Source organism: Schistocerca piceifrons, chromosome X (assembly GCF_021461385.2).
Source record: "Schistocerca piceifrons isolate TAMUIC-IGC-003096 chromosome X, iqSchPice1.1, whole genome shotgun sequence".
Classification (NCBI taxonomy): domain Eukaryota; kingdom Metazoa; phylum Arthropoda; class Insecta; order Orthoptera; family Acrididae; genus Schistocerca; species Schistocerca piceifrons.
The window spans coordinates 553,082,682-553,108,810 of NC_060149.1; the positions used below are offsets into that span (position 1 = coordinate 553,082,682).

Genomic DNA, 26,129 nt, shown 5'->3' on the forward strand with positions numbered 1-26,129 from the left:
TGTGTGTAATTCGGAAGGGTCTGAGGAAAGAAAGATGGAACAAATTTGGAGCAGATTACAAGATGGTCATGAGTGCATAATTGTAGCTCAAGAAAAAGTTACAGTTATGCATTTAAAAAGGGAGTTCATGATAATTATAAAATGATAATAACAATGCTAAATGAACAAATTTCAAGCTTACAATTCATTGTCAATGCTTCATTCAAGAAGAGACATCGTTTCACTCAAGAAAGAAAATCAGGACATATGATCTAAGCAAAAGCCAGATGAAGTGATGCAAGACAAACTTGATAAATTGTCTGAGTGGATGAAAGTATTGAACAAAGATAGTTCTTGAACCTCAAAAAGAACAACAACCTGTGCAAAAATAGTTACATTTTCCGATAAGAACAAATATGATGTTTTGCAATAAAGTGACTGTGATAACATTGAAAAAATATTGATTTGAAAATAAATGGTCTTTTTGAAAATAATGATAACAACAAAGATGGGTGAACAAGAAAGAAGATTGGTGTACTTTCGCTAACAGAAAGCGATGGGCAGAAATCTATCTAGTTTGTTCCACGAGAAAAATCATGACAGAACAGTGACTAGTGTAGTGAAACCTGGAGCAGGAACTAATTATGTTGTTGACACTGATTTCCGGACAAAAATAACACAGGATAATGACTTTATCATTTGTATAATAGGCTCAAATGATGGTAGCTAAAAAAAGAAGCAGAGATCTCTGTGAAAACTCTACAGGAATTTCTAGAAGTAAATAAATCGAGAAACATGGTAGCTGCCAGAGTGGATCATACCTGAAATCTCATTTATAGTTTGTGTGTAAACAAAGAAATTTGGAAAACAAACATTAAAATAAAGAAACTGTGTTCAGAATACACCAAGTGCTATGTATTAGATATAAGTAAGCTGCTCTGTAACCACCATACCAACCATAAAGAAACACTTTTAAGGAATAAAAGTTCTGTATTTTGTCTATTTTATGTAACTTTAGTCTTATATAATGAAAAAATAAGCAACCAGTTGCCTATAAGAAATTTAATTTCTTGACCAGTTTTGGGCACTTAGCGTTCTGCTACAGTGTTTTGAGGAGCATTATAGTGATCTCACATTGATGTCTTGGCAACCACATTCACTTGATGTAAATCCTATGGAGCCTATATGGGTCGCTATCGGTGGCATCACAATTTACATAAATCAGCAGCCAGTGATTTACACGAATTACATGACTTGTGCATAGACATCTAATGCCACATACGTACAAACAAACTGTTGGATCCCTGAGATGCAGAATCAGTGACGTATTTTGTTCCAAAGACAGACATACAGACAAGCTATTAAGCAGGTGATCATAATGTTTTGGCTCATCACTGTAAATCTCTGTACACACACTACTTACTACCTGGAAAGATATACTTTGGGGATAAGAACCAGAAACATCCAATTGGGGTAGAGGTGATAATGTGGAGAGAGGAGGAGGGAGGAGGACATGGACACAGATTGGGGGAGGAGAAGATGGACACAGAGAGGGATGGAGGAAATGGACAGAAAGGGAAGAGGAGGAAATAGACAGAGAGAGGGAGGAGGAAGAGAGAGAGAGAGAGAGAGAGAGAGAGAGAGAGAGAGAGAGAGAGAGTTAGTGATACGGAGGAAGAGGAAATGGACAGAGACGGGGGTGGGAAGAGGAGATGGATGGGGGGGGGGGGGTGGATGGACAGGGGGGAGGGGGAAGAGGAGATGGACAGAGAGAAGGGGAGAAGCAGATGGACAGAGAGAGGTGGAACAGAAAATGAACAGAGAAAGGTAAAATAGGAGCAGATGAACTAAGAGAGCAGAGAAGAGATGGACAGTAAGAGAGTGGAGGAAGAGTTCGACTGATTAAAGACTGGAATGAATACATGCCCAAGCACTGCCAGGGATCAACTCCTTTGTAAATAAAAACAATGTCCTATGTAATGACTGACATAGATTCAGAACTAAAATGTCAACAACAACTGCCATTTATGAGTGCATCAATTGCATACTAAACTGATAGACAAGAAACAGAATCAACAGCATTTGTTGACCTGCTGAAAGCATTTGACATGGTGAATCAGACGATTCTGCTGTCAAAGGTTGAAAACTATGGTATTCAGTTGACTGTCTGTGGGACCAAAGGTGAGGTTTTTGGGTAGGGCTAAAAACTCTGCAGCATTAAAGTTCTTGGTTGGTATGTTAAAATCAGTGTTGTGCGTTTTTTATTATTCAGTGAGAGCTTCTGTCATTTTGGCAGGTAGATAAGTTCAACAGGACAAGTCTGGATGGTATGGTGAGCTGAAAAGATGAGAAAGCAGGTGCTCAAGAGTGTTCACTGATCTTCCTGGGTAGTAATGTCTGGAGGTGGAAGTAATGAAAGAGTATCTTGGAAGCATTTGGAATGATGATCTAGTTGTTGGAGGGGAAGAGCTTTAATATGGCTGAGGGGGGATAGAAAATTGGTAAACTATAAATCGAATATTCTGTGGGTGCGGAGGAGTAGAGGTAGTTCAGGAACACCTGTAGTATAGAAATTTGTTTCTCTATGCCTATGTTTGGGATAGGTGGGGATTGGAAAAATCTTAACACTTGGAAAAGGAAGATTAAAGTTTAATTTCCTGGTGATAAGGAGGTCGCTGAAGACAGAGCACAAACTCAGATACAGCTTTCACCTTAATCAGTTTAGAGAAATTGTGAGAAACCTAAATTGGAATGGGGATTTAAACCCCACTGCCACATAAGGTGAGGTCAGTGCCTTAATCACTGTACCCTCTCTCTAAGTCCAAGGAGTGCAAATTAAACTGTGTTTTGAAAACAAGATGTGATACTGGATTTTGGCTAGATCTACATATACTTCTCTCACAAGGTCATCAAAGTTCAAATTTTTGAGTGCTCTTATCTTTCTTCTGAAATATTATAATTCAACTGAATGCTGCGTTCAATTTTTCTCACACTTTGCTAGAGATAGATGACAGCTCAGCAGAGGGATAACCATATTTTGCATGCTTTTAGTGTAGCAAAAGTTCCAGTGTTGCATTAACCATGCGATAAGGAAATCTGTGACCATATATATCCTCTTCATTACACAAATCCTTGTGTTTCGGAATTACTGGACTAGTCCAGTATGAATAAACAATTCATGCACTGTGTTCCATGTCATCGTAGTCATCAGTCTGCAGGCTGGTTTGATGCATTTCTCCACAATACTCTATCTTGTGCAACTCTTTTCTGATCTGCATAACTACTGTGCTCTCTAACGTCTATTTCATCCTGCATGTTGCATTCAAGATCTACCATTTTAACCAACCCACCTGCTATCCATAATTAATTAAATACTCATTTATTCTTCAGGATGTGTGTTATCAAACCCATCCATTCACGAGTTAAAGACAAGTAGTTTGTGTAAATCTAACATTGCAAGTTATGCAAAGTAGTTACTTGACTGAAGGTTTCTGTAGTATTACTTTCTGTCTACATATTCTGGCTGCTCTCTAAGCCAGAAATGAATCAAAAAATGTTTTGCATCAGCACAGTTCCCAGAACTCCTGAAGATAAATGTTGACTGTGGATATCGTATCACAGACACACAGTCCCTTTGACTGTTCAGAGATGTCACTAAACCGCCCAAAGATGTGAACAATCACGCATGAGCAGCACAGCGCCTAATAGACAGAGGGGTCTGACAGCTGATCAGTTCCAGTCATTCCAACAGGAAGGAGGTACACGGCTCGTGTTGTCTGTAGTTCAGCCATGCCCAAACAGTCAATACCATGATGAGATTTTCACTCTGCAGCAGAGTGTGCACTGATATGAAACTTCCTAGCAGATTAAAACTGTGTGCCAGACCGAGACTCGAACTCGGGACCTTTGCCTTTCACGGGCAAGTGCTTTACCAACTGAGCTACCCAAGCACGACTCACGCCCCATCCTCACAGCTTTACTTCTGCCTCCTACCTTCCAAACTTTACAGAAGCTCTCCTGCGAACCTGCAGAACTAGCACTCCTAAAAGAAAGGATATCCTTTCTTTCAGGAGTGCTAGTTCTGCAGGTTCACAGGAGAGCTTCTGTAAAGTTTGGAAGGTAGGAGACGAGGTACTGGCGGAAGTAAAGCTGTGAGGATGGGGCGTGAGTCGTGCTTGGGTAGCTCAGTTGGTAGAGCACTTGCCCGCGAAAGGCAAAGGTCCCGAGTTTGAGTCTCGGTCCGGCACACAGCTTTAATCCGCCAGGAAGTTTCAGTCAATACCATGGTTTGATCATATCCACATTGTTACTTTGTGCCAGGAGGGACTCTCAGCAAGGAAAGTGTCCACACATCTCAGAGTGAACAAAAGCGACGTTGTTCGGACATGGAGGAGATACAGAGAGACAAGGACTGTCAATGACATGCCTTGCTCAGGCTGCCCAAGGGCTGCTACTGCACTGGATAACCGCTACCTATAGATTATGGCTCAGAGGAACCCTGACAGAAATGCCACTATGTTGAATAATGCTTTTCGTGCAGCCATATGACGTCGTGTTACGACTCAAACTGTTCGCAATAGACTGCATGATGTGCAACTGCACTCGTGATGTCCATCTTTGCAACCATGACACCATGCAGCTCAGTACAGATGGGCCCAACAATATGCCAAATGGACCACTCAGGATTGGCATCACGTTCTCTTCACTGATGAGTGTCACATATGCTTTCAACCAGACATCGTCGGAGATGTGTTTGGAGGCAACCCAGTCAGGCTGAACACCTTAGACACACTGTCCAGTGAGTACAGCAAGGTAGAGGTTCCCTGATGTTTTGGGGTGGCATTATGTGGGGCCAGTGTACACCACTGGTTGTCACGGAAGACATCGTAACCGCTGTACAATACGTGAATGCCATCCTCTGACCGATAGTGCAACCATATTGGCAGCATATTGGCGAGGCATACATCTTCATGGATGACAATTCGCACCCCCAATGTGCACATATTGTGAATTATTTCCTTCAGGATAATGACGTCACTCAACTAGAGTGGCCAGCATGTTCTCCAGACATGAACCCTATCGAACATGCCTGGGATAGGTTGAAAATGGCTGTTTATGGATGACGTGACCCACCAACCACTCTGAGGGATTTATGCCAAAGCCCCATTAAGGAGTGGGACAATCTGGACTAACAGTGCCTTGATGAACTTGTGGGTAGTATGCCACAAAGAATACAGGCATGAATCAATGCAAGAGGACAGGCTACTGGGTATTAGATGTACCAGTGTGTACTGCAATCTGGACCACCACCTCTGAAGGTCGTGCTGTATGGTGGTACAACTTGCAATGTGTGGTTTTCATGGGAAATAAAATGGGCAGAAATAATGGTTATGTTGATCTCTATTCCAATTTTCTGTACACGTTCCAGAACTCTCGGAACTGATACAAAACTTTTTTTGAAATGTGCAATTTTAAAACAAGTACCACATTCATCACATCATTTATTAAAACAGAGGATCAACTGAGGCTGTATCTCTGAACCATTTAAGCCTATAGTCTGAAACTTACCGAATGAGTTAGTAAGTGTCACTTTTGAGAGGAAGTGAGATAATATACTATTACTTCTTAGCACAGTTACCTAAAATGTGGTATTTTATATTCTGCAGTGGACTCAGTAACAATGTAACATTGAGTCAAAGCAGCTGATATAGTTATTCATATCAGAGTGGAAACAAATTTGTCCTGGCAACTTATCAAGCATACCATGTGGGTAACAGTATTGTGTACAGATGGTCTCCTCTTAGTTTTGCTAATCTAAAACAAGATTTAGGACAACACGTCAATTTTCAATGTTATAATCTAAATTTTAGTGGACAATATAAAATTACTGATGTCATAACTGGTTTTTAATACAATGAACACTATGATGAAATGATTACTCATTTATTTATATAGCATACTATGATTATGAATGTTTAAAAATACAATGGAAACAGCCACATTAAAATATATTTGAAATTCACAAATGCAACAACACTAGACTGTGGCATAAACAAATTTAATTCAGTTAACAAAATACAAAATATGTTCTGTATTTCTATCTTTACATTCATACTTCCAGTTAACAGTATTCACCATTCTTTTAAAACAGTTTAATAATGCCATTAACAAAATGTTCTCATTGATAAAAAACCTCATTCTATTTACATGTTCACATGCCGTTTCAAGGGAAGAACATCTTTCAAATGCTTTTACTTAAACTAGAGACAGACTTTTTACTCATCTGCAAGAAATTTCATTTTCCTTCTACAGAGAATTACATCAACATTTAAACAGCAACAAGGAAATAAAAACTGCCTTTATGTTGCAGTTACAAAATGAAATATGTTGCAGTTTACCAAATGAAATCAATGATTAATTTCTTTGAAAGCTTAACAGTGTAACAGATAACCAGACTGACATGAAACTAACATTATATTTTTTGAAGTTAAAAACAAACATCAGAAACTAAGAAACACAATAAAAGTTTCAAACAATAACACATCTCCAACTATGTTTCAAATGTTAATGAAGATCTTTCACATATCACACTAAAACTTTAAATCAAATCCTGTTACACATATAACAGCTAAGTAATTTTTAATTTCAATAACAACCACTTCATTGTCATACCACAAATAATATTTCTGTATTACTTGAAAGATATACATGCACTTAGGTACATTTACATATGTTGAAGTATAAACATCTCCACATCAATAAAGAAATTGGAGAGGGCTATAAATACACACAGACACACTGATCTATTGCAGCAATCCCTCACGAAACTTTATTTGTTGATGACAAATTCCATGGTTTTTTTTTTTTTTTTTTTTTTTTTTTTTTTTTTTTTTTTTTTTTTTTTTAAGAAAGAAAACCTTCACTACACAGTACAACAGAATTACCACCTCTGTTCTTCTGAATTAGCCATGTATGAATTCTCTGCTTTATTGCTGCCACAGAGATTTTCATACTGTAATTACAAATTATCCTACTTACCCCTGCCTTAGATAAATCTCTCTCTTCACTGTTATATTATACTGCATTTGTAGGTTTCTCCTTAAGTACTGCAGGCATGAAGTCTCTCTCTCTCTCTCTCTCTCTCTCTCTCTCTCTCTCTCTCTCTCTCTCTCTCTCTAGTCCCCTCTCCTCAACACACACATACACACATATACATGCATTTTCAACCCTTTGAGTATATGTACAGTTCCAAAATCACACATTCAGTCACACACAAATGTTACTTCTCACATTCAGATATAAATAAATACATTTTATTCTAACAATCAGCACACTGAAGTATTTACAAGCTGGCACAAAGCCACATAGTTTGTGGTATTTGGCCCCACACACTTCTGTGACAGGACATTCACAACAGCCCGCCTGCGGGACTTTTATCTTTGAATAATGGTTGAAGTAGATATCACATTGTTGTCACATGTATACACCATTAACCAGGTAACCAATACCATGCTCTAAAGTAATATGTATACCTTATTAACTGAAATGCAATACACTAACAATTATAAAACTGGCATTGTACACATCAATCCCTGACCACATTCAACATTTGTTTCCAATTTTGGTTCAATGTAAACGGAAGAATATTTTATTTTATTTGTTAGTCTTTTCTGTTATTTTTTTCTCTTAAACCTGACATTCATGTACTATCTTTCTTTCAAAAATAATGATAGAATTTGTACCACATTACTGTACATTTTAAAATTTCTTTGTAGTGAATATAACATCCTAACATAACAATTTTTGCTTGCTTTGGATCAACTCTGATGCACTAGTTTATGGTATTTTGGGATACAGGATCAGGGACAGGATTGTGGAAGAAAGTAAAAAGTGAACAAAAGGCATGAAACAGTTTAAAATATTGCATTTCACTTTTTACATAGTAAATTATGGTATGTAACAATGTTCACGTCCTTTTTAACAGTGACATTAATTCTTTCTTTCACAACTGCAATTACTTCTGTGGCCTGATAGAGATCTATGTCACAGATTATTAAATTCCTTGACTTTTAATCAATCGAATCAAACATTCTATTGCAGAGCTAAGTTTAACTGTTTAAAAGAGTTTAAATACTTCTGAATGTAATGTGAAAACCTTCCTAAAATCTGATACTACCACGCAAGGCATATGTTTGAATATCCTTAAGAGGTATTTAAGTTTTTCACAAAACATTATGCAAAACATATTTACAAACTACTTACAAATTCCACATTTTTATGCTGCTTTGGTAGAACAATTTCTTCAAGTGACTTTGGAGAAAGTCTTAAAAATTTTCACCACTTTTGTGCCCCATTATTTCACAGCTGATACCATTTTTTGTCTTTATATTTGAGCATCAAATTATGTGCTGACTGTGAAAAGTTCTCAGCTTCTGACATCATTCGTGCTGACCTCTCCTCTAACTGGGATAGCTTATCCCCTCGTTCCACCATCAACTGATGGGCTCGACTTATTTCGCCAGTCACAGTCCCAACTCGTTGACCCATTTCTTGTATGTTAGCAGAAGGTCCCGGAATGTGCTTGGCCACACTACGAGAAGCTCTGCCACTTGCTTCACCAACTGAGAAGAAGAAGAAGAATAAAAGGATGACAAAAAAAACTTGCAGATTGCACAGAAAATACATATTATCCTAGAACAGCTGATAATGGTGAAATAAAGATCAAACATTACCACACTTTGTTAGAAGTTGATTCATGTCTTTCACTGGAATATGTTAAAACTTTGAGATAGAATTCGTAATTGGGACTGCCATCCAAGGTAATAAAAATTAATCACCACTATACTACATGACATAGTTTGTGTGAAGTACAAGGTGGAGACGACTGTATTTTTGTTTCTATACCTAATGGTAACTGGTGGGTGATAACTGAGTTTATGTGTTAAAAAAGGGTACGGTCCATATGCTGAGAAACGGTTACAATTAATTTTTATGTACATAATTGAATGGTAACCTGTCTGTATAGAATTACTTGACCTAACAGATGTAGCTTTTATCAATGACAGCATATTTTACTTCATGTACTGTAAACATGTTCAGCTTTTCATTACTCTCACATATGCTACGTGATCAAAAGTATCCGAACACCTCCCAAAAACATACTTTCTCATACTAGGTATATTGTGCTGCCACCTACTGCCAGGTATTCCATATCAGTGACCTCAGTAGTCATTAGACATCGTGAGAGAGCAGAATGGGGTGCTCCACGGAACTCACGGACTTCGAACGTGGTCAGACGATTGGGTGTCACTTGTGTCTTACATCTGTATATGAGATTTCCACACTCCTAAAAATCCCTAGGTCCACTGTTTCCAATCTGATAGTGAAGTAGAAACGTGAAAGGACACTTACAGCACAAAAGTGTACAGGTCGACCTCGTCTGCTGACTGACAGAGACCGCCGACAAGTTGAAGAGAGTCATAATGTAGAATAGGCAGATATCTATCTACACCATCATGGAAGAATTTCAGACTGCATCAGGATCCACTACAAGTAGTATGTCAGTTAGACAGGATGTGAGAAAACTTTGATTTCATGGCCGAGCAGCTACTCATAAGCCACATATTATGCCAGTAAATGCCAAATGATGCCTCGCTTGGTGTAAGGAGCATAAACATGGGACGACTGAACAGTGGAAAAATGTTGTGTGGAGTGACGAATCACGGTATACAATGTGGCAATCCGATGGCAGGGTGAGGGTATGATGAGTGCCTGTTGAACGTCATCTGCCAGCATGTGTAGGCGGTGGTGTTATGGTGTGGTCATGTTTTTCATGGAGGCGGCTTGCACCTCTTGTTGTTTTGTATGGCACTATCGTAGCACAGGCCTACATTGATGTTTTAAGCACCTTCTTGCTTCCCACTGTTCAACAGCATTTCAGGGATGGCAATTGCATCTCTCAATAAGATTGAGCACCTGTTCATAATGCACGGCTTGTGGCAGAGTGGTTACACGACAATAACACCCCTGTAATGGCCTGGCATGCACAGAGTCCTGACCTGAATCATATATAACACCTTTGGGATGTTTTGGAACGCCGACTTCATGCCAGGCCTCACCGACTGACATCGATATCTCTCCTCAGTCCAGCAATCCATGAAGAATGGGCTGCCATTCCCCAAGAAACTTTCCGGCACCTGATTGAACATATGCCTGTGAGAGTGGAAGCTGTCATCAAGGCTACCAGTGGGCCAACACCATATTGAATTCCAGCATTACCAATGGAGGGCACCACGAACTTTTGAGTCATTTTCAGCCAGGGGACTGGATACTTTTGATCACATAGTCTAACTTTTATGAAACACTGTAAGGCCCACTAATTATAATTGCTGCAGAGGGAATACAGTACATTCAAAATTCCTGCCTAGTCTTCTAGATTTAGGTTTTCATTGATAATATTAATCATTTTAGGACAATGCAGGATGGTTACTTCAGGTAGATCAGACCCAACTCTCTCCAGTACCACTGTCCACATGAGCTAGAGCTCCATTCATAAGTCCTCAATGTCAGGAGAACATTAATCTTCTCCATTTTCTTGAGGTTTGAAGAATTATAATTTGTAGAGAAGATGTGGATGATTTTATTTGTGATGATATTCAGTGCAATTCTTTATTTAAATTTCAGTGATATAATTAAACTGGGAATATTTTGAAAACTATAGATTTTGGTGGCCATGAGGGTATTGAAGATGAGAGAGACTGGGAATATTTTGAAAACTATAGATTTTGGTGGCAATGTGGGTACTGCATATGAGAGAGAGAGAGAGAGAGAGAGAGAGAGAGAGAGAGAGAGAGAGAGAGAGAGAGAGAGAGAGAGAGAGAGAGAGGGGGGGGGGGGGGGGAGGCAAGGTGGAGTGGGGTGTCACTAGTCACTAAGTGAAGTTCTTTCATGGATTGCAAATGAAAAGCACAAAATTGTGGATGTTCTACTTCAGAAATGTAGATTATGCAAAAAAAAGTCACAGAGATCAATAAGCTGCATAGCAAATTTAGTTATAGAATAAAATGTAAGAGGGCCAAGTGATGAGTTATGTTACCATGTTCATACTATAACTGACCATTAAACAAATTTTGCTCTCTAATCTTCATTGAGAAGGAAGCAGACAGAGAGCAGATGAGATTAATAACATAAGTATTTAGGATATACAAGTGAGGGGTGAAAGAGAATAGTGAAAAAAGAGCCCTGCTTCTATCAGGGCAGAAGATGTGAGACTAATTAGTTTAAGCTTACTTTGTCACAAATTTTGTTAAAGTAAACACATAGTCAAGTACCTGAATTTTAAGAACACCTCCGTGAAGGGATTCAAAAATGAAAAGACCAAGAGTGTGTATTACAGACAAAAAAAAAATCTCTCCACTTCCTCTTGTGACAAGCATTCAGTTTTCCATTAAATAAGAAATATACTGTACATGACACTACCACAATCAGCCTCCATGATCTGGATACAGCATTCCTGCCTCATCAAGGTGAAGCTTCTGGTTTGAGTCCCATTTCAAGATGGGTAGGGGCTCCTTTGTGCTATGCATGATGTCTATACTCGCAGGACTTAGACATGTGTGTGAAATTTGCAAATAACGTGGTGAAGAAACTGACATTAATGTGTAACATGTTCTCAAACAGATACTGGACTCTTCCAAGTAACTAGTAAGCACACTGTATAACCTATGGTTTTAGTGTAACATTAAACATGGCCAGTATGAGTTGTTCGGCTATATACAATTCTACAGTGCCCTTTGAACTATAAAAATCTCTTTAAGTGACACATCACTTCCCTTACACTCTGTTGAATTCGATGAACTGTACTATTACACACCATCAGCGGATATGTAAATGATTAGAGTTACAAAATTCCATGATAGGTAGATTGGCCACCAGAGTGCAATAGCGTTGTTCATATGTAGTGTTGTTACCAGGCCCGGTAAAGTATACAAGGGGCACAAGAAGCAGCATTGGATGTTGAGTGATCACTGCTACAGACACAGAAATGTAATGTACTCTAGTGAGGAAGCATTATCCGCATCTGGCACAGTTTGAAGTGGGCCTCATTGTAGTTCTCCATTTGGCCAGCTGGTTGAATTGTGCAATACCCAACTTTGTGGTGCATTTGCATGTGACAAGGGCCTGATGTTGGACGGCATGGGAATGTAAGGGCAGGTATACTTTCAGTTGACTACCTGAAGGTATGATCACTGTATTGTGCACCAAGCACAGTGTAACCTCTTCACATCTTTATCTGCCATTCGAGAACAAGTAATGGACTCCCTACAACATGCTGTGTCAGCTTGCACCATTGGTTGGAGACTAGCAGTAGCTGGATTACGGAATTAGTGTCCCATGCATAGGCTGCCATTAACACAACAGATACGGCTGCATCCAGAGTGATGCTGTGACCAGAGAGCACAGCTTGCTGGTGAATGGCAGCACTGCCCTGGATTATCATTGTTGGAAAGTGTGGCAGAGACCTAAGATGAGGTCTCATTCTTCCAATGTTTTGGAGAGGGACAGAAATGTTACTCCTGGCACCATGGTGTGGGGAGTCATCGGGTATGAATGTGACTGAGGGAACTCTGATGGCACAACAGCACATCACAGACATCCTGTGCCCTCATGTGTTACATCTCATGGAACAATATCGTGGTGGCAATTTTCAAGAGGACAATGCTTGTCCACATATGTCTCTTGCATCTATGTGTCTATGAAGCTGACATACTCTTATGGCCAGTAGGATGTGTAAATCAGTCCCTGACAGAATCTGTGTGGTATTAGCTTGGATGGGCTCTGATCCAGTGCCAAAATTCAGAGTATCCTGTACCAAAGAAAGCAACTTACAGACTTTGTGTATCTGTCAATGGAATAATTCATACTCTGAGAAACATCACAGTAGGAATCTCTAATCATTATAACCACTGTTTATTTTGTCTCTTTGATGATATCTGTCTGATGACAGGTGGAGTTGTCACTGCAGATACATCAGATATATTCAGCACAGGCTGAAGCAGGATGCAGGTGTAAGACAGCACCAGGAAGCAACCCAAACATACAGCACTTAGTGCATATAACTGAATTAGGCAATAAATGTTGGCTCCCAATATGGCATGTAGCACCTACATCTCTAGTACCCCTATGTTATATGTGATCACTTTGAATAAGAAACAAATAATATGGAGGTTATGCAATTGCAACAACTATACCTTATCATATTTAGGCCAAATAAATTTGCTTTACACAAAACCATCATCAGTGGTCACTCTAGCAATGTGGTTTCGTTTAGATGTTAGTTTAACAAGATGTCAAACATTTCTCAAGCTTAAATTTACTTTTAGTACTCATGTTTGGTGTGCCCATGTCCTTACACATACATATGTGTGTGTCAGGGCAGGGGTGGAGGAGGAGGAGGAGGAGGAGGAGGAGGAGGAGGAGGTGGGGGAGGTGGGGGAGGGGAAGGCATGCACTCAAATTATTACTTTGCTGAAGCTGTTTCTTTATGGAGAAGGAGCTTAGTGTTTAACGTCCCGTCGACAACGAGGTCATTAGAGACGGAGCGCAAGCTCGGGTGAGGGAAGGATGGGGAAGGAAATCGGCCGTGCCCTTTCAAAGGAACCATCCCGGCATTTGCCTGAAGTGATTTAGGGAAATCACGGAACACCTAAATCAGGACGGCCGGAGACGGGATTGAACCGTCGTCCTCCCGAATGCGAGTCCAGTGTGCTAACCACTGCGCCACCACGCTCGGTTGTTTCTTTATGGTACTGGAATCGAGTGTTCATGAGTGAGTATGGCTGCCCAGATTAGGTCATAATATTTTTACAGCGACTAGAGATGGGTTACTGTTTACTGGTTACATTTTTAGTAGTTGGTTGCTAATGTTTATTTCACCATTTAGTATGTGTTTATTTTCTGTGATTACTTTTAGAATTTAGAAATTTTCTGGCACTGTTAGTAAGTGTTTCCTTGTTACCGAATATAATTATTTTCATGTCTGTTTCTGTTGTGCTAGGGTTTTGGTTTTCATGTTAGAGGTGCTTGGCGAATGTTGAATGACTGGTGCCATATTTCGTACTCTATTATGATCTTTGCATCTTACTTCAAATGTTCCTGCTGATCTATTTCAAGTACAAAACATTGTAGCTGTTTTATTAAAGTTGGCAAATGCCAGACTTTTTAAAATCTATGTCAGTGTCATCCTCTCTCTTTAAATGTTTCTGTATGGAGTTATCACTTCCTTGTTTCCTTAGGATGTTAACAGTTGTGTGTGTTATTTTATTTGCATATGTGAGTGTGTACCAGCTTTTCTGTTGAGTTTTAGAGTTGTGATGCTTTTTATATATTTATTATGTGCTCATAACACATAGTTTTACATGGATAGCATAGTTAACAATGTATGTATTTTTACACTTATAAATAAAAAGTATTTTATAATATGCTACAATTACTATGCTTCTTGCTGGTACAGGACTGCTTCTTACATTATCATTGATGTTAAATCCTAGTTATGATGCATTTCTGGGTAAGCCATTGCCTGAGCCACTTTTTACAATTATCTCCCATCAACATCTTAACTTCATTTGGTAAGAAATTATGAAAAACATATCCTTTGACATTGGGGCATTTTGCTATTATGGTTAATCTTCTGTTAGCCATCTGAAAATCTGTATCATATCATAATTGTAAATTTCCATGATCCTATTTGACCTTAGTATCTTCTTTCACTAGCTTAACTGTTCCAGCATATACATTTCATAACTGTGTGAATACTGAATATAGAGAATAGGCTTTGCAAAATGTTCCTTTTTTCACTTTTGCTATGACCCTTGAGACCTTCTCCATCATGAAAAACCTTTTCATATTAGTGTGGCAAGTCCTTGTTGTGGAGTAATGTTGTTGGTGTGCAATTTTGTCATGAGTGTAGTGGGTCCTCTGGTTTTGTGTGGCATGTAGCTTCATTTGTCTGGCTTGTTTTATTTTTTAAATTTTGTAACCAAAGATTCTCAGGTATTATTTTGCTATTTGAGTTATTATGTCTAGCTCCTTACTGTAGTTGGGCTTCTCTGGCGGAAAATCTATACAATCTGTGGAGCTTGCATCTAAGAGCTGACTGACTGTTTTGAGACTGTGGTGGTTTGGTGTCTGACACCTGTTATGGTGATTTTCCTGTAAATTTGTTGTTGATTTATTTATTTTATGTTCTGGTGATCAGTGCTGTGAATACACCACAAGATGTGGAACACATCAGTTTTAGGAGTTTGTTGTGGTTACACTCTATGAAATCATGTAAATAGTACTAATCTGTTTCTTATTATACCATAGAAAAATAAAGTATTTAAATATGCTTATAATAATAAACAAACATGCACACAAATAAGGATGTGGGAATGTACCTGAATGTTACATTTACATGGATATTATACACTATGGTTCAGGAACTTTTCTATACTGTAGAAGAATCCTTGAAATAGGAACTGCCTTGAGTTAATCATCAACTATAGATATAATTTTTGAAGGGAGGGATTAAAATATTTTGTACCATACTCAGGTTGTATGCTCCTAGTGGATGCCTTTATTTCTTCTAGTGTAATGACTCCAATTGACTCTTGGTTTTTTCCCTAATGAAACACTTCACAGAATATATATACCATGTGTCTCTTCTATGGAGCATCAAGTGCAGTTTCACTGGTGTTTTGCCACATGTAGCTGGAGTCAGTCCAAACAAATACTGTTCATCGCATCTTTCATATGTGCCCAGCATTGATGGAAAGCATTGATATTGTTTCCCATTACAAGCAAAAGTATTTTAAAGCTGAGTGTAACATACCCATTCAATAGAGTGGTCCCCAATTAGTACAGTACTTTATTCATGTTACTGATGTGTATTAACAGGAACAGTAAAACATGAAGGATAATCATACTCCTGCAGTGAATGAGCACCACTTTTGTAGCAGTCAGTGCAGGCCAGCGTGGTGCTGTCGCTGCTGGAGTACTGGTTACTCCTCGTGTTTTACTGCCCCTGTTAATACACATTGATAAAACAATAGACTAATCTGGCACTGCTCTATTGAATGGGCACGTAAAAATTACTGTTTAAAAAATCATTTTGTTTTTAATGGGAAACAAACTGACACTTTCGATCAACACTGGGTGTTGCATGAAAGATGTGATGAGCAACATCTGTTTTGGCTTACTCCAGCTATGTGTTGCACAAAAGAAATTGCAAATATCTACCAAAACAGTAGAGAAAATGCACCTAATGTCTCTTAGGAGAGACACCCTGTATATATTGTCCAGAACTTCAAGTTCTTTAAGAAGCTCCCCAAAAGATGATTCCATAAACCATAATGGCACGAAAATACCCATAAAAAGTGATTTAATAATTCTATATATCTATAAAAGCATGCAGTGCATAAAGCAGATCTAGGATGTGGCTTGACCAGTTTGGTAAGTAGACCCAGGTATCCATCAAGTATCCATCCTAGTTATCCACAAATCGTCCAGTTTTCTTCCAATCTCTTTAATCTTTAGAGGTTTTTGTGACACTGAATAAAGCTTGTTTTACTGTACTTAACACAATGAACAGGTATGTTAAACCAGTTCACAATATCTATAAAAACTTTATTAACTGACACCTTAAATTTGTCTGATGAACTATTGATATGTACTATAGTGTCATCAGCAAAGACAGTAAATTTACATTATTCTATACAAAGAGGTAAATCATTTATAAAAATAATAAAAAGTAGGAAACCAGAATTGGAGCTTGTGGCATCAAACATGTGATGGTACCACATTTTGATGATGTGAGGCACTTTCTCCACTATTCAATATAACTTTCTGCATTCTGCTACTTATTCAATATAACTTTCTGCTTTCTGCTAGAAAAGCACGAATCAAGCACTTCCCCAGCTGTACCACTTTTCTGTAAGTACTTAGCTTTGTGTAAAAGTATTTGGTGAGTGACACAGTAAAACGCTTTTGCAGGTCACAAAATATTCCCACCATCTTCAGCTTTTTATTGGTGGACTCCAAAACATTGCTAGTAGATGCAAATATTTTGCTGATAACCTCTTCTGAAATCCAAACTGACATTCACTGATGATATTATGGTCACTCAGGTGCCCAACTATCCTGGCATATATTAATTTCTCTAAAAGCTTGGAAAAACCTATGAGTAATGAGACAGGCTGATAGATAGAAGTCTCTGTATCCCTTCTTCTATACTGGAGTTACAACTGCACACTTTGGTCTTTCAGGATTTATTGCTTGTTTAAACGACACGTCAAAAATATGGCATAGGATTTGACTTTCATGGCTGCAGCAGTATTTTAATAACTAAATAGGAACATTGTCATCTCCAGTAGCATTTTTACTTTCCAGTGACTTAGCAATTCTTTAATTTTCCTGTGTAGTGACTGTTGTTATATGGACCTGCTGTAATGTGCTAGCCATGTGAGTTGTCAGGGAAGTCCTTTTTTGGGAGCTATACGTAGCAGCAAAGATATCAAATGATCCCAGTCAGTTTTTTCAACTTATATGTCACAGTGAGTTGTGTCAGTTATGTTATGTTTTCAAAATGCTGACCTTTCATGTGAATTTCTGCACTTTGCCATTTTATGATAGCTTCATATTGTTAACACCAAGTCTCGTCACCCATGATGATTTTTTCCTAGAAAAGAACTGTTCCCATATTGCATTTCAGTCAAGCAACAGCACAGTTGTAGTAGTAGTAGTAGTAGTAGTAGTTGTTGTTTGGGAGGCAAGGTGTGTGGGACAAACTCTGCACAGACTTTTCTTTTCCTCAAAACATTCCGGAGAATGTCTTGAACACTTGATTTAGAGATGTGCTTCACTAGGATTTGTACCAACAATGACAACAACATTGACACCCTTTGACCCCATGTCCACTGCCTGCTGACAACTGACTGATCAAATGTGTATCTGTTGTTTACAGTTGTTAGTTCAAGCTGCCACACTTTGCTTTTATGCCAGGAATAAAATATATCTCAGAACTTCTTGAATGAGTGATGTACACTGTAGAAAGATTTAAAACAATAACTACATTTTACCATTTATGAGTTTGGTGTCTGTGGGGTTTGTGAGTCATGGATCACCCCTTTTCCATTTTACAATAAATTTCAATGCACTTAGTGTGTGTGTGTGTGTGTGTGTGTGTGTGTGTTTTTATAACCCTGAAGTTTCTTCAAATGAAATCTGCTTTTCTCCGTGAATTTACTTTGTTTGTGGTGAGGAACTGTTCATCGTGATCAGAGAGGACGTACATACTGCCTGACAAAAAAAGTAAAGCATCAAGTAGACATAGTTAGATGTCAATAAAACTTTGTGCACTTGGCAGGTATGTAAATAATTAGAGTTACAATTCTGAGTGACAGGTAGATTGGCCACCAGAGTGCATTAGTGGTGTTCATGTTTAGCATTGTTACCAGGGCTACTAAAGTATATAAGGGGTGTGAAGAGTGTCAGATTTTGAATAATCACTGTGAAAGACATGGAGATGCCACATACTCTTGAGAGACAGCATTATCAGCATCTGACAGAGTTTGAAATGGGTCGTATTATGGGTCTCCATTGGTTTGGTGGGTTGAATCATGCAATAACCTAGTTTGTGGACATTCAGGTGAGAGAGTGACCTGATGTTGGACTGCTTGGAAACATGAGTGCAAGCATACTTGTTGTCAAGGTTTCAGTTGACATCTGAACTCAACAAGGCAGAATCTCCATACAGTGCACCCAGGACATTATAACCTCTTCAAATCTATGCCTTTCCATCTGAGAATGAATAATGGACTTCATGCAACATTCTGTGTCATCTCCCTTCCATTGGTTGGAGACTAGCAGTAGCAGAACTATGGAATAATTGTCCCTTCACTGTCTCCTCATTTGTGTTTTGTATTGTTGTGTGTGTGTGTGTGTTTTTTTTTTTTTTGTGTCTAGCAAGGGTATAATTACGTGGATGCTTATTTGTAATCTATGACTAGTCTCACAATTGTGTTCACTGCATAAAATCTCCATTGGCTACCATGTTTTGGATCGTGAGGTTCTATATATGACATAAGTGCTTTCTGTATCTCATCAAGTATGTGTCCTGTAGTCATCATAACATTTTTCATTTTTGTGTGGAACATGTTTGTTAGATATGACTTTAGTGTGATAATTTTATTCCCTGTAATAAATTCTTATGTTCCATTCATGTACTCTTGTTTATGCATAAGAACCACCATATTCCACTTGCGTAACTTTGTTGCAACAATGGTTTCCTTATTTACTTTTTCTCCAGGTGTTTTCAGAGTTTTAAATTCTGCAGGTGTCTCTTGTTTTTAGTGTTTTCTTGTTTTATATACATGATGGTTTTCATTTCTTTGCCCATTAATTCTCTTGTTAGACCTATGTTCATAGTGCTTGGATCCTCCCCCTGTCTTTAGGACAATATTCTCAGATTCTGTAACCAGATTTTCTGTGAAGTATACATTTACTTTTGTGTACCTCATCAGTCTAAAAAGTTTTGAGACTGAATTAATAAAAAACAGAGAAAAAGTTATGAAGGTGGTTTTGATATCAGGTGCTTTCCATAGTCTCCCCCCCCCCCCCCCCCCCCCCGCCCCTCCTCCCCCCACTTGAACAGAATGCACTGAATGTTCATATAGCCCTGTGGAACTATCAGAAAAACCCTTCTTTGGGATATCATTCAACTTATATATCGCAGTCCCTTCAGAGTCAGTTATGTCATTGAAGTACTGACCCTTCATGAGAATTTCTGCACTTTGTCATTTTGTGGTAGGTTCATGTTTGTAACACCAAGTCTCATCACCAATAACAATTTTTTCAGAATAGAATTGTTTGCATGTTGCATTTCACTCAAGTCACAGCAGGCTTCTACACATTGTTATTGTTGTAAGTAAGTAAGTTAGTAACATATTCCATGGGTCATTTTGCACAATAGATTGTAATGATGTGGAACAAGTCATTATACGTTCACACCACAAATTAATTTGTACACAAAGTTACATTCTGAACATCTCTACTTTTTTTTAAACAAAAGTAAAAAAAGATATGTAGATATGAGTTAGCAATTCCTACCCACCACCTTTTATACATTACAATAATGGAAATTCTTCTATGGAATAGAAGCTGTTGTCAACGAGAAACTTTTTCAGTTTGTTATCAAATTTTACTTTGCTGTCTGTCAGACATTTTATTTCACTGGGTAAATAACCAAAAATTTTTGTTGCAGCATTGTGCACCCCTTTTCGTGCTAAAGACAATCTTAATGTGGAGTAACGAATTTAATTTTTTCCTTCCAGTATTATAATTATGTACTTCATTGTTCCTTTTGAACTGCAGGGGATTATTTACAGCAAACTTCATGAGGGAATACATATACTGCGAACCAGTATTGAGAATGCCCAACTCCTTAAACAGATGTCTACAAGATGAGTGAGCACCACATATTATTATCACAGCACATTTTTCCACAATGAAGACTTTCTTTCTTAAAGATCGGTTACCCCAGAACATTATTCCACATGATATTACTGAATGAAAATATGCCAAATATCTCAACTTACTGATTTGTCTCTCCACAAGATTTGCAGTGATTCTAAATGGAAATGGAGTTGAACTATGTTGTTTTAGGAGCTCCAAAACATGTTTATTCCAACTTAAATTCTCATCAATATGGACCCTTAAGAATTTTGAAGTTTCCACACTATTTATTTTTTCCTCACCGTGTGTTATACTTACTATTGGTGTAGTGCCTCTAGATGTGCAGAACTGAATATGTTGGGTCTTTTTAAAATTGAGGTTGAGACCATTCACAGAAAACAAGTCAATGATACTTTTAAGAACTTTGTTTACCATTTCTTCTGCATCTGTATGTATGCTTGGATAGATTAGTCCTTTGTGTCTAGCTTAAGCAGAAAACTATTTTCAAATAATGATCTGAATTTATCATTGACTAGATTAAATTTTATGTTAGCATTTGTTTAATTATAAATGACATCATATGACGTCTCCTGTAAACTGTTCTTAAAAGCATTTGTCCTGGAGTCATTAATTATTCCAACTGATTTTTACTGGGGAGTATCCATACTCTAAGGACCTATGTTATTTGTCCTAACCAACTGTGCATCACAATCAGAGAGAGCATTTGTTATTGAGTAAACAGTGTTTTTCTTACTTTGAGTTTCATCAAAGAAAACAAAGAAAACATCCTACTGTCTTTATCCATCTGTGTTGGAAAGGTAATTACTGAGACCAAGTTTTAGGATCCACATGCAGTTCTCATATAATTTTTACAATCATAATCCTTTAGAAAACCTACACTGATAGTACAGTAAGGAACCCAGATTCCTAATAAATAGGAACCCAGATTCCTAATAAATACTCCAAAATTTCCCAGTAGGGATCTACAACTTATCAAACCCTGTGGTTATTTGCTGCTCACACAGGTACAGGATGTCTATCTTTTCAGAGGTCTCTAAATTTTCCAGAAAGACAAGAAGCTTTTCTACTTTCCTACTCAATCTGCTAATATTGTGATGACATAAGCTAATCTTACTTTTCTGTGCAACATTGAGCATTTTGTGGGGCTCTTCTGATGTTTTTGTTTCTTTCAAAACAGGGTGCTGCCTGAATCATGATCTTAACCTAAAAAAAAGTGCCCCTCTGACACCACTAACCACAGGGATCTTGCTATGTGTGATGGTGCCCCCTCCCCTCCCCACCATATATTACCTGCGAGAAATTCAGCTAACCTATTATGCCTTCTCCCACTCAGGTGTGCCGGCCGGTGTGGCCGTGCGGTTCAAAGCGCGTCAGTTTGGAACCGCGTGACCGCTACAGTCACAGGTTCGAATCCTGCCTCGGGCATGGATGTGTGTGATGTCCTTAAGTTAGTTAGGTTTAAGTAGTTCTAAGTTCTAGGGGACTGATGACCACAAATGTTAAGTCCCATAGAGCTCAGAGCCATTTGAGCCACTCATGTGTATGCCATGTCTAGTATATCCCCACCTCCCAAATGTGGCAACAGGCACTGCACTCATATGAGTTGTTGCAGTTTGGGAGGCAAGATGCATGTGAGAAACTTTGCTCATACATTCCTCTTCTACAAAATATCCTGGAAGACGTCTTTAACACTCAATTTTGAGATGTTGCTCCATTAGCATTTGTGATAACGACAAAACCAGCACCATCTGCACCAATATTGACACCCTTTGGCCACATGTGCACTATAACACTACCTGCTGACAACTGACTGATCACTTGCGCAACTGTTGTTTACAGTTATTAGTTCAAGATGCCACACATCGCTTTTATGCCAGGAATAAAATCAGTCTCAGAACTTTTTGGACTGAGTGATGCACATTTTATTTTAAATATTTCTGCAATAGCTACATTTCTCTACCACTAAGTTTGGTGTCTGTGAGATCTATGAGTCATGGGTAGAACTTTGTGTGTGTGTGTGTGTGTGTGTGTGTGTGTGTGTGTGTGTGTGTGTGTGTGTTTTTGTTATGTTTGTTGGTGGTATTTGACTGTTTTTTAGTCTTCAGGTGCTTTTCTTTTCACATCTTTGTTTGAACTGTTCTGTTGCATTACTAGTGTTCTCCAACTGTGTCCACTATCTGACTGTGGAAAAGAAATAACAAAAGCAAAATGCCAACATATGTGCAGGAGACATTTATGAAAGTACCTTTTACAGTGGATGCTACAAACTTCTGTATTTATTAGTAAATCTATGAGCCAAGAATAGGAGAAATTCTTTTTGGATTCTTCCATTACCTTTTGGCTGAACAATTCCAACAATTCCAAAATTGAATAACAAGTACAGTGTTTTTGTTCTATTCATTTTTGTTTATTTCATACTAGTTTTTGGCTTTTGTGCCCTTCTTAGGATAAGTCAAAAATTCAGTAGACCAAGAACAGTGTACTTGTTATTCTACCTTAAAAAAAGAGAAGTCATTATGAAATTTGTTAAGTCACAGACAGGAAAAGCAGGATTCAATCCTAACTGAAACAGTGTGCATCACAAACATTATGTAGCTAATTTACAATGCAATATAACAAATACAGAGCACCATGGAAAAAACTGTTCCTACTGAAAGTGAATATACAAATTCTGCAGCATCGTCTCGCATATCAAAAGGAAATTTCACTTGAAAAAAGCATCAGATTATGAGACAGAATTTCTGCCTGTAATTACCTTCAGAGGGTGAAATTCTTAGTTCTGCAAATACACACATATAAGATTACAAACCACTATAAGTGCCTTTGAAACTATTTGTTCCTTCCTTGGATAGGGAAGATGGACAGGTTATGGAAGGTCAGAGAGGAAGTGCAGATGAGGAGGACCTACACGATATGAAAAACAGTGAATGGCAAAGATGAAGGAAGAGTAGGTCATGGATAGATTACTGATAAGCACTGTGCCAACTTCATTCCAGAGATGATAGAATGATAAAGTGCACAGTAAATTTGAATTAAAAGGAGGTGAAATGAAATGAACAGCGCAATTAAGAACTATACAGAAACAACCATCCTGGCCATCTTTATATGCTGACTTCCTTGCCACCACTCAACACATTTTCAATAGCAATTTAGTACACCCTCATGTTGCAAAAGTTGTTTGGACCACATACACTGAAGAGCTAAAGATACTGGTACATCTGCCTAACATTGTGTGAAACCCCCCCCCCCCCCCCCCCACACACACACACACACACACACACACACACAAACACGAGCACGCCGAAGTTCTGCAACACAATGTGGCATGGCTTTGACTAATGTCTGAAGTAGTGCTGGAGGACACCATGAATCCTTCAGGGCTGTCCATAAATCCGTAAGAGTACAAGGGGATGTAGACCTCTTCTGAACAGCACATTGCAAGCCATCCCAGATATGCTGAATAATGTTCATGTCTGGTGAGTTTGGTGGCCAGTGGAAGTGTTTAAACTCAGAAGAGTGTTCCTGGAGCCACTCTGTAGCAATTCTGGACATGTGGGGTGTTGCACTGTCCTGCTAGAGTTGTCCACATCTGTCAGAATGCACAATGGACATGAACAGATTCAGGTGATCAGACAGGATGCTTATGAAAATGTCACCTGTCACAGTCACACCTAGATGTATCAGGAATCCCATGTCTCACCAACTGCACGTGCCCCACATGATTACAGAGCCTCCAACAGCTTGAACAGTCCTGCTGACACGCAGTGTCCATGGACTTATGAAGTTGTCTCCAATTTGAAGCAAGACTCACCAACCAGGCAGTATGTTTCCAGTCATCAACAGTCCAATGTCGGTGTTGACAGGACCAGCCGAGGCATAAACCTTTGTGTTGTGCAGTCATCAAGAGTATATGAGTGGGCCTTTGGCTCTGAAAGCCCATACTGATGATGTTTTGTCGAATGGTTTGCACGCAGACAGTTGTTTATGGCCCAGCATTGAAATCTGCAGCAATTTGCAGAAGGGTTGCACTTCTGTCTCATTGAACCATTCTGTTCAGTCACTATTGGTCCCGTTCTTGCAGGATCTTTTTCCAGATGCAGTGGTGTCAGAGGTTTCATGTTTTACTAGATTCCTGATATTCACAAAACACATGTGAAATGGTTGTACAGGAAAATCCCCACTTCATCACTACCTCAGAGATACTGTGTCTCATCGTTCATGCACTGACTATAACACCACATTTAAACTTACTTAAATCTTGATAATCTGCCATTGTAGCAGCAGCAACTGATCTAACAACTGTGTCAGGCACTTGTTGTCTTATATAGGCATTGCAGACCGCAGCACTGTATTCTGCCTGTTTATGTATCTCTGTCTTTGAAAACGTATGCCTATACCAGTTTCTTTGGCACTTCAGTGTAATTTGAAGACTGTACTAGTGTGTTAATGGATACTATAAAAATACCTAGAACTCAAAGATTGCGTATCAACTACTTTCTGAAAAATTCAAAAGAACCACAAATAATACATAGTGCATAATAGTAGTTAACTAACCACTCAGAACAAACAGAAAATATATCAAAGTACAATGTGAAGACATACCAAGGTTTAAGTGAACATGTCATATGTAGGCATGGCATCTTTTACTCACAAGACAATGTAAAACTGAATCATTATGGCAATTGAACCATTCAGGAAGACTACTAGGTGACCAGGTGCCAATACTGGTGAGCATTAGTATTTAAGACTTAAACACGATTATTATAATCCCATGAAAATAACAGAGATACCACCTGGAGGTTGAGTAGAATTACAAAAAAATGTACATCATATCAACAAAAAAAACAAAAAAAAAAACATAAAATTATAAATTTATTTGACACAAAAGCAAATCTCATGTTGTAGGGGAGAGATGCCAATGCTATGGATGGTCGTTTTTGTGTCATCCATACAGGAGTTTGTGCGATGGTCAAACAATGGTATGACTGCATGATCCTCCTGCTTCAAAGATTTTTAAATGCAAAACTAAAACTTTAGTTTTCACTTTGCTGTCTTGTACTACCACACCAGACTGGACTACAAGTGACTGAATAGAAGCCTTCAACTCGCTTAGTGATATCTTTTGCTAATGTATGATGGAGGAAGTTGTATGCTTTGCACATCAATCTTTTGATACTCTAATGCATTTCTACTAATTTTTATCTGCCAACATTTCTCTGTTCTTTTTAAAGCAGAGTGTGCAGTAATTTCCATTATCTCAGAATTTTTTTTTTATCACAGTGGGTCTTTTCCATGCTTCGGTTTCAAACATAGACCAACTTACAAAACCACACATTTGTTTGCCAAGTAACATATGTCCACTGCACAGAAAAAATAACTAGGTGAGAACATGAATGGAAATAGAAGGATTGTCCATCTAGGGAACACACAGTACCCAGTTGCTGAATATGTTCTGCAGCATCACACCAGGAACCTGACTGACTGCTACACCAAACAAGATGTCTGAATAGCCCCACCAAATACTAGATTCCTGGAACTCTGGAAATGGAATGATAGGATATCTTACAAGGTAAGTTTCCAACACCCTTCTAGACTTACTCACTGCTAACATCAAATTCCCCCCTCCCTCTTTATCTATT

At 38.4% G+C, this 26,129-nt stretch overlaps 1 protein-coding gene across 3 annotated transcripts in view; it reads right to left on the reverse strand.

Moving 5' to 3' along the window:
- Positions 1-6,802: 6,802 nt before the first annotated feature.
- LOC124721331 (syntaxin-binding protein 5) overlaps positions 6,803-26,129 on the reverse strand; it is a 1,049,372-nt gene continuing 1,030,045 nt past the window's right edge. For all 3 annotated transcript variants that reach the window (XM_047246245.1, XM_047246244.1, XM_047246243.1), the window contains one exon: positions 6,803-8,600. In XM_047246245.1, the coding sequence (XP_047102201.1) occupies positions 8,338-8,600 (263 nt within the window). In that variant the 3' untranslated portion in view covers positions 6,803-8,337. The remainder of the gene's footprint in view (positions 8,601-26,129) is intronic.